Here is a 9,791-nt window from a genome sequence, read left to right on the forward strand (position 1 = left end):
GGGAACTAAATTCCAGGAAAAAGTTTCCAGGAAAAGGTTTAGCTAAATTCCAGGAAAAGGTTTCCAAAGGCCCAGCTTTGGTGGGAAGTGGAGTGGGGGACATCGCAGCTAGGCCTTAGAGTAAACCTGCCCATCTAGAACTGCTTCTCCAACAGGGGCCAAGCAGTGCAGGGAGGGAGAAGGCCACCATAGGGAGGTGAGCCTGGCAAAGCGGTGCAGTTCCACTGAAGATTCCTGCTGCTTCTTTTGGTCCCTGAATGCCATGCTCTTGGCTACTTGGGCCAAGGTTCTCTTGAATCTCTAGTGGCTTCTGTGACCCTTGATCTATTTGAATCATGGCAACAATGTTCCACTCTATCTAGATTCAAGGGAGATTTATTGGCAGCAGAAAAAGAAAATCAATGTTGGGAGAAAGTTCCATATCACATCTTTTTTTTTTTTTTCCTACTACTGGGCATGGAACCCAAGGGTGCTCTACCATTGAGCTACATCCCCAGCCATTTTAAATTTTTATTTGAGATAGGGTCTCACTAAATTGCCCAGATTGATCTCTAACTTGCAAATCTCCTGCCTCAGCTCTCAAATCACTGGGATTACAGGTGTGCCTCAACACCTGTCCAGGGAATGTTTATCTGGTAATTAAGTTTTAAGAGTCAAAGCAGGATTCTGCAGGTGCCGGTACCCATCTGCTTTATTGGTACATATTTTGCCTCTACTATTAGCTGACTTGTGGCAAGTACCAGCCTGGGGCCTGACACATAATAAATATTAAACAAATGTGTGTTGAATCCATAAATGCAATACTTTTTACAGCAACCCAGAGACTAAAGACAGAACAGAATGTCACTCTGATTAGCAAGTGCTAATCATCAGATCTCAGGATGGGCAACACGCTCCTCCTTACTGTCAATTGCTTGCCTTCCTTTCTGGCCATATTAGAATCATTGCACCGGGGCTTTAGAGAATAAACTAAGCAATACTACATCTTGTCCCTTGAGCAGTCTGGGCTCTGCTTTTGCTTGCAAGGTTTCCTCTGCCTAGAACACCTGTCAGGGTCTGCGATTTCACCCCACTGACAAATAAGCTGGTCTGGTGCTATTTCATAGACATGAGACTCCTGACTCAGAGGCAAAACAATAAGAGCATCATAATTATGTCTTTTCCCCTTGTCCTCAGCCTTCACAAGGCAACATAGAGAAGCCCAGATGGACATCACACATGCATTGGGACTTGACTGAGAAGTACTGAATTTGGGGAACCCCCATGGCTTCCAACATCACCATTCCTGATGTAAGCTCTTTGGGGGGAAGACATTCCCTCATCTCTCAAGGTTGCAAACACAGCCCTAAGGAATGATTGAACAGAAATCATGGCCTTGCATTCTTGGCATCCCCAGAGCTAACAGATGGAACTCAAGACCCATGGGGATTGCCACTTTCAACAATGCTATCTCCCACAAGTACTTGCCTACAACCTGTCTTACCTCCAATGACCTTATACTTGAAGAGTCCCCAGGCCTCCCCTTATAGTTCTCTCTCATTCCCTTTTGTATTTTCCTTATAATCCTCATCTATGTCATTTTTGTGTCCACAACAGTCCCTCTGCTTCCAGCAAAGTACCAACACTTGCAGGCAGGCGTAGTCAGTCCTCTTTGTTCCTGCATTCCACATCCAGGGGTCTGCATCTAGCAGGTGCTTAGACCAGATTTGTTAACCTGGATGGAATCAAGATCCTTCTTCATGGTTATGCTTTTCCAGAGTGTCTGCTCCACTGCCTCTTGGAATGTTTTCAGGATTAGAAAGGCTAAAAATATCACCCTAAAGCCACTGCAGGGTTCTTCCTTGTAAGGAGCCGGATTTGACTCCTGAGGCTGAAAGTTTATGCCCACCAGGTGGCGCCCTGACTCGCACAGCTCCAGATGCCTTTTTTAGAAAGGTATTCCCTCTTTCCTCCTTTTTGGCCCCCTGTTCCTTTAGGTCGTTCTGCTCAGAGAAATCCAGCACCCAGATTCAGTTGCTATTTGCCCATCTGAGCCTCAGACTAGGTTAGGATGGGCGTTCAGAGAGCACTGAGGATGTCCTTCTTGTGGATGTTAAGGCATGCTGAGGGAGAAACCCTAAAATTGAGTTGGAAGACCTAGGTTTGAGTTTCAACCCTGCCACTTACAAGTCACGTTCCTTTGGGCAAATCACTAAACATTCTCTGGGTCTCTGTGAGAATAGCTGAGAAAGCAGTGTGGGAAGTATGTAAAAGTACTTGGAATGTGGACATGGAATCAGCTCTACCTAAGCTCCTGCTTCAACTGTCACCCCCAACTCTGAACTTCTTCAGCCCCCTAATTCCTGCTTTCCCCATCAGCAATTGAGAGCTAATAACAACCATTTTAAAGGGTTGGTGTAAGGATCAAATTGAACCATGAAAATAAAATGCTTGTCATGGTACAGAGCATATGCAGTAAACATTCAATTGATAAAAAAAATCACACATATATTCTGTATCCTCAGCCTCTTAACAGGGCCCAGCACTGAATAAGTGTTTAATATCTACTAGTTGAGGCAAAAAATGAAACAGATAAGGAAAGGCACAAAGAGGTTAAGCAGCCCCCCCCCCTTCCAGGTTCCTGCACTTGAGAATAATGAAGCAATGATACATAGCCAAGTAGTCTGACGCCGGGGTCTGTACCCTGAGCCACATTGCCATGCTGGCTTACATAGATATGGATGTTAAATGTCACCATTTGTTCATTTAAGATACACATGCAGAGCTTTCTCACATTCCTACATGAGGAGGCTAAGTCGGTAATGACAGGCATTAGCCCCTTGAGAAGTGATTTTTTTTCCCCTAGAAAGGATCCAGGCTGCTGGAAGAGGGAACTGCTCAGCCAGGCCAGAGGGCATTGGATTCATCTCAGGACCAGGATATAAAGGACTAGTTCTGCAGTATAGGATCAGCTGGACGTCTGATGTAGGCATGGTTCCCAGGGTAAGAGGGGCCTTCTCAGCTTCACTGCTGTTTCTGCAGTCATTCAGCCATGGACTCCACGTGTATTTACTGGAGTCTCTCCTCTATGCCAGGACCAGGCAGAGATGAATAAGACATGATAACCAATGCTTATGATGTAGCAGACTCAATACTAGGGTGGAGGGATGGTCCAAAAGGAGGTAGAAGAGCAAGTAATCAATAGCCTGGGAGGTTAAACCCAAAGCTGGCAGCATTTAACATGGGCATTGAAGGATAAGTAGGAGTTTTCCAAGTGAGCTCTGGGAATGAAAAGCATTCTAAGTTTGGGGAATAAGAGGACTGGTGGGGTCAACATTCTAGGTGGGAGCATGGGTATGGGAAGGAAGAGAAAAATCAGGAAGTTGGAAGTTGACTGGGGACAGATTGTGAAATGCTCCATAGAGAAGAGATACAACTCTATGCTGTGGTTAGTGTGGAAAGCAGTGTAATGAACAAGGTCTGTTTTAGAAAGTTGCTTAATAGCCCAAAGGTTGGTCTGAAGTGGGAGAGACCAGCAGTAATCACCAATGTCCTGGTGTGAACCCCTCCAGGCTTTGTTTTGCTATCAGTAAACTGAGAGAAATAGTTGTTTATATCTCTTGGAGTGTTTCCAGTTTTAAATGAAAACTCAGGTAAAACATTAGCACAGCAGTAACAATAACGCACAGCCTCATAGGGCCCCGTTACAGGCAGTTTGGAGGAGTAGTTACACACAAGGCTTGTGTTGTCTCTTGGACCTGAGTTTATGTCTGGGTAATGCTGGGTGGTATATTTTGATTCCAGACAAGGTGAGAAGATGGCCAAGGAGCGGTTGGATGAAAGGGAGCAGGGTTACATGCTTTGTGCTTTGCGGGTGGTGTGTAGTGGGGCATCTGGAGGAAGATGGTTCCCTTCTGTGAACTCTATGGAGAAACAGCCCGAGCCCAGCTTTGGACAGGACTTTGCAGTGGGCAGGGGTAGGATACGTTCAGGTAAGAACGTTGAGTTCCAACACGGCTCTTCGGCGCCTGTGCAGGGCCAGGAGGTCTCAGTGGGGTCTACGACAGGAGAAAGGGTGAAAGTGGCCTACCCAGAGGCTGGGAGAATCTTGCTAAACAGCCTTCCCTTTGGAGGCTGGGCCGGAGCCCCGAGGCAGAACGGGTAGGGGCGGCCCCAGATGTGGCGAACTTGGCCCAGTAGCGCGGGAGGGCAGGGCGGAAGGGCCGAGACGAGCTAGGGGGTGCCGGGCGCTCCGCCCTGTCCCGGGGATGCAGGAATCTGAGCCGGGAGACAGGCGCGGAGGGGAAAGGGGGGCGCCAGGGTGGAGAGCCAGACGGAAAGAGAGATGGCAGGAAGCCGGGAGGAGCGAGTGGGGGTGGAGACCATCGAAGGGAAGGGAAAAGGGCGGGTAGGAGGTGGAGAGAGGGAGAGGGAGAGGAGGGCTGGAGGGAGTAGACCGGGGAGGAAGGGTGGGGTAAAGAGGAGAAGCAGAGAGGACTAGGAGGGGAGCCAGGCGCGGAGGCCGCGGCGGGCGCAGCGGCCACCTCGGCTGGGCCACCCCTGCGAGCAAGGCGCCGCCATTCCGCTGCTCGGAGCGCCGCCGCAGCCGCCGCCGCGCCCGGGGGCCATGCTCCCGCCGCTCCCGCGCCAGCCGCCGCCCCAGGCGCGCGCTGCCCGCGGAGCGGTGAGCCTGCAGCGGCCTTTTTTGCGCGGCCCGCTAGGCGTGCTGCGGCTGCTGCAGCTGCTGGCCGGCGCCGCCTTCTGGATCACCATCGCCACCAGCAAGTACCAGGGCCCGGTGCACTTCGCGCTCTTCGTGTCGGTGCTCTTCTGGCTGCTGACCCTGGCCCTCTACTTCCTTACGCTCCTAGGCAAGCACGAGGTGGTCCCGGTGCTAGGCTCGCGCTGGCTGGTGGTCAACGTGGCTCACGATCTGCTGGCGGCCGCACTCTACGGCGCCGCGACGGGCATCATGATCGACCAGACGCAGCGCCACAGCTACTGCAACCTCAAAGATTACCCACTGCCCTGCGCATACCACGCCTTCCTGGCGGCCGCCGTCTGCGGCGGCCTCTGCCTGGGCCTCTACCTGCTCTCGGCGCTCTATGGCTGCTGCCGTCGCTACCAGGGCAAGCAGGAGGTGGTGTGAGGCTGCCCGCGCTCTCCGCGGCCGGGATTGGCGCGGGGGACCCTCCGGGGTCTTTCCCGCCGTCACCGTCGCCGCCCAGCGCGGATGCACCCTGGCAACCTCCCTTGCCCTGCATTTCCACCGCCGCCCGCGCCCCGGACCCCAGACATGCAGTTCCAGTTCGACAGCAGCGCCGCAGCCCAGAGTCCGGAAAGCAGTGCCAGACGCGCCCTCGGACTCCAGGGACCAGCGCTGCGACTCCAGGAGCGGATGCATACCCTCAAATGGGCCGCCCCGAGGCGAAACTTAGATGTTCCTCGTCCCCTTCCCTGCGGAGAGCAAGACGTGGACAGGCGCCGCGTAGATCCGGGGGAGGCTCCTAAATTGGAACCAGTCTTTGGGCTGCACCACTGCCCCCTCCCTCCCGCCCAGTGGTCAGAAGAGCACCCCCTTCCCAAGCCCTTCTTTTAGCCTTGGGTATTGTAAAAGGCTTGCTGGCAGCGCGGGTGGAGCTGGGGACAGGCCTCAGCTGGTCCAGAGATGAGTTTGGTTTTCGTTTGGGATTGTGCGGGGAATCTGCCCCAGCCCCTCCCTGCCCACCCCTCGGTGCTTCTATGTCCTGGGGCCAGTCTGAAGAGGCAGGGATGGATAGGAAAGGCCAGTGGACTGTACCCTTACACCTCTGAAGCTTCTCTCGGCTCTGCCTTCTCCTCTTTTGTGCTCCGGATTCAAGCAGGCCAGGCCCCAAGCACACTAACCTCCTTGGCCTCGCAGTGACACAATTCTCCTGAGGCTTCTGCTCAGCCCACCGCTCAATGTTTGCATTATGGATCCCGCCAGACCATCAGGAATGTTAGAGTGAGGCCCACCCCTGCTTTTTACAGGTTGAGACCCAGAGCCAGCTCTTAGGAACAGCCAATTTACTATTAGAAATTGGTCTCCCCACAGGCGGCCTAGCGCTATTCACGCTGAAGCAGTAGGTGTCCCGGGAAGCCTGGATCAGGAGCTACCTCTTTAAAGAGGGTTTTGAGGCCAAATGGGTTTGTTAGAGGTGTCCTCTCCCCTTGTTGGAGTTTTACAATGTTTATTAACTTGTAGCAACGACTCTGAGAAGTCCCCTAGCACAAGAAGCCCCAGTACAGAAATTTAGTTCACTGTATTAACTACTTCTGGGCTTGGGCCAGCATTGTCACCTTAAGGTTCCAGGCAGTCCTGTGCTGACTCAATTCTCATTTATTCCCATGGAAGATTTAGGAAGCCCCCTCCAGAGAATTTTGTTGGCAGGAGGATGCCCAGGGCAGTGAGGAAGGAGTTAGCTGCCTCTGGCCAGCCAGAAACATGGGCACTGGTAAACTTGAACATTCCTTTACATTGTTGGAAAAATGAAGCCAAGGCTCTCCAGATGGTTTCCCAGTCAAAAGGACCGTCACCTGTAAGATCCTGGCATTGACTCAGCAGCTGGCAGGGTGGGCCCTGCTCACTGAAGAGAAGAAGTATCTCTGGAGCAGGGCAAACAGCTGGACAGGTAAGGTAGTTCTTGGTTTTCTGGAAGGGGTCATAGGGCTTTAAATAAAAAGCATAGAACTTTCTCCTTTTCCAAATGTTAAAGGGTTTTTATTCAGAGCAAGTTGGAGGAGTGACAGTGATAACCACACAATGTCCATAGAGTTGGGTAAATTCAAACTTTTTACTAAATTCTTCAAAGGTCCGCTCTTTAAAAAAGTTCAACCTCCCCTGGATCAGAATCCAGAATAGGGTAGGCCATGGACTCGGAATGGAACCCAGGGCCTCAGGCATGCCAGACAAGCACTCCACCAGTGAGCTGTATCACCTTCCCCAGTGAGCTGTTCTTAAAACTTAGGCATAGAGGTTTCTTTGCTGTGGTTAGGAAGGTAGTGGTTCAGATGGGGGTGTAAGTTTTACATATCACCTAATGTAGCCCTACTGTGTGGCTGGCACTGCTTGGGGTATTTTACATGTATTCATGTATTCTCTTAGTAATACTATTGAAGTAGGTGCTAATATTCTTCTCTCTCTCTCTCTCTCTCTCTCTCTCTCTCTCTCTTTTTTTTTTTTTTTTGGCATTAGGGGTTGAACCCCAGGATGCTTAACCACTGAGCCACATCCCTAGCCCTTTTTATTTTTTATTTTGGGACAGGGTCTTGCTAAATTGCTTAGGGCTTTGCTAAGTTGCTGAGGCTGGCCTCGAGTTTATGATCCTTCTGCCTCAGCCTCCTGAGTGGCTGGGATTATAGGCTGTGCACCATGCCCAGCCCTTCTCATTTTTGTATGAGGAACATGAGCCCCAGAGAGGTTAAATAAGGTTTCCAAGATCTCCTCCCTGATCAGTGATGGAGCATACATTGGAACCCTGGCACTCTGGCCTCTTTAGCCATGCTACACTATACTAAGTAGCATCATTACATACTAAGTTTGATACTGTCAGTGTGGTTTTTTATTTACTTACTGGTAGTGGGGGTTGAAACCAGGGCCTTGCGCATGCTTAGCATTTCTTTATTTTTTTCTGGGGTTGGGGATGTGGCTCAGTGGTAGACCATGGATGGGCTTAGCATGAATGAGGCCCCTAGGTTCAATCTCCAGCATCAAAAGACTCCTTTTTTTCCTAAGTTGTGGTAAAATATTCATTACCCGAAATTTACCATTTGAACCAATTTTAAGTGTACAGTTTAGTGGGTGGCATTTAGTACATTCACATTATTGTACAGCCATCCCCACCATCCATCACCATGACTTTTTTCATCTTGCAAAACTGAAAATCTTCATACCCATTACAATTGTGGTTATTTTGTTGTTGTTTTTCTCTCTGGGAAATCCCAGAACACTGAGCCCTATGGGTCTGGAGTATTTAATATTTTAATGGGTTGAGTCTCATGGAAGGGTAACTGTTCCAGAGCCTGGAGTGGGTGCTGCTAGGTTGTCTGGACTGCCTCGGAAGCCCAGTGACTTTCTTCTTTTGCTGCAGGTTTCCATGTTGCTGAGGCTGGTGGAGATTGCCAGAGCCGGTCGGGCTGACCTCTCCTAAGCCTGCTGCCGTGGTTGGCAGGGCCATGCTGGCCCTGACTGGCAGATGGATTCAGAGTCTTCACTACAGAAGGGCCAGGTGGGAGAGGGAATGGCCTCTGCCCAGCAGTTGCTTTCCCACCATCCAGTGGAAGAGCCGGGATGGTGAAGATTTATTTGTGCCTTAACCCAAGATAATTCCTGATTCTCCTTGTGCCATGATTTGGGCACAAGATTCCAGGCACTTGGAACTGAGCTCTGTACCCTGTACCCTAAAGAGTGGGTTTTAGTTCCACCTTCAATTCTTTTTGCTTTGGCATTTTTTTAAGATCACCATCGAAGCTGAATGCTAAGCTCAGGTCCAGCTCCCTCAGGATCTCCTTCTCGGGGCCCCCAGCCCTGGTGCCCTGCCTGTCGCCAGGTGTCCTCACTCAGGAGCAGACATCTTGGCCTTCATGGTGCCTTGTCCACCCAGATGTGCCTATAACATTCCAGATGTGGCATGTGCCTTTCCACTTGGCTTCTAGTGGCTCTGTGGTCCCTGTGAGATGTGAGAAGGATCTACAGGACTACTGCCACATCTACCCTCCCATCTCCACGGCCTTAGTTATGGCCACCTGATTTTGCCTAGAATTTTGGATACTGAAGGTAGTAGCATAGGCCTCCCTCTTTGATTTGATTCTAAGACTCCAGAACCAGCCCAAGACCTTCCTGGCAGCTCACAGCCCAAATTCTGGGGCACTTGTGGACTTGAGAGATGATTTCCACAGTGTTCTACAAAGGCTAAGAGAGAGAGAGAGAGTGGGTTTGGGAGGAGTGAAGGTGGTAAGAGAGGGGACCTGTGTGCCTCATTCAGTAGTTTAGCGGTGGTTACCAATATGCTTTTCTTAATAAAGTTTGTTTTGTCTGATCTTGGCATCTGTGTCTTCTATCTTGTGTAATCTTCAGTAACCCTTGGTGTCTGGTCCTCCAAGCCTCCCTCCAGGTCCTCATGCCACATTGCCCTTCGGCTGCCTCCTCTCTGCCTCCTTGCCTTCCCCTTTCCTCTGGGAAGGAAGGGAAACTTAGTTCACAGATTTTCCATGCCGTTCAGAACAGGGCACAGGGGTTGCCTGAGGGCAGGAACCAGAGGAAAGAAAACTGTGTTCGTTTCTGGCTGAGGCTGGAGGGAATTCCAAAGGCTCCTGGCTCAGCTCTCAGTGTATCTGTTTGCAAGCTCCATTGCCTGTCATGCCAGGCGCAGAATAAATGTTCCAGTCTAACCCCATCATCTTGGTGGGGTGGGGGGACAAAGTTCAGGGTGTGGTGGCAACTCCTCACAGCTGATCTGGAGTACAGCTGGAGTTTACTGGAGCACAAGCTCTGGTTTTTGTCCTGTAGACCACTGTGCCTAACATGTGCCTGATTCTCCAGAAAATTTTCTGTCCAGCCAGTTGTTGACTGCTAACCAAGATGCCTTGGGAAGGGTGCAAAGGCAGAGGTAAGAGGCTTCCTGACCTGCTCCTCCTTATGTCCTGAGCATGTTGTCTGCAGCCAAGAAATAGGATGCTATTGGCAGATCTCAAAACTTGCTGGGAATAGCTCCAAGTTCCCAATGGAGCAGCTGACAGATCCGCTGCTGTGTGTGCTCCACACCCCTCTTCCAAAGAACCCTCTTCAACAT

At 50.7% G+C, this 9,791-nt stretch overlaps 1 protein-coding gene across 1 annotated transcript; it reads left to right on the top strand.

Annotated features, from left to right (window-relative positions):
- The first annotated feature begins 4,606 nt into the window (after positions 1 to 4,606).
- On the top strand, positions 4,607 to 9,000 carry Marveld1 (MARVEL domain containing 1). Its single transcript, XM_077798567.1, has 2 exons — positions 4,607 to 6,632; positions 8,091 to 9,000. Exon 1 carries the CDS (start codon positions 4,607 to 4,609, stop codon positions 5,126 to 5,128), a length of 522 nt encoding a protein of 173 aa, XP_077654693.1. The 3' UTR covers positions 5,129 to 6,632; positions 8,091 to 9,000.
- The last annotated feature ends 791 nt before the right edge of the window (positions 9,001 to 9,791 follow it).

This window comes from Urocitellus parryii, chromosome 5 (assembly GCF_045843805.1).
Source record: "Urocitellus parryii isolate mUroPar1 chromosome 5, mUroPar1.hap1, whole genome shotgun sequence".
In the NCBI taxonomy this organism is placed as follows: Eukaryota; Metazoa; Chordata; class Mammalia; order Rodentia; family Sciuridae; genus Urocitellus; species Urocitellus parryii.

Coding starts and splice junctions, on each gene's coding strand:
- Marveld1 (XM_077798567.1), top strand. CDS start 4,607: ATGCTCCCGCCGCTCCCGCGCCAGCCGCCGCCCCAGGCGCGCGCTGCC.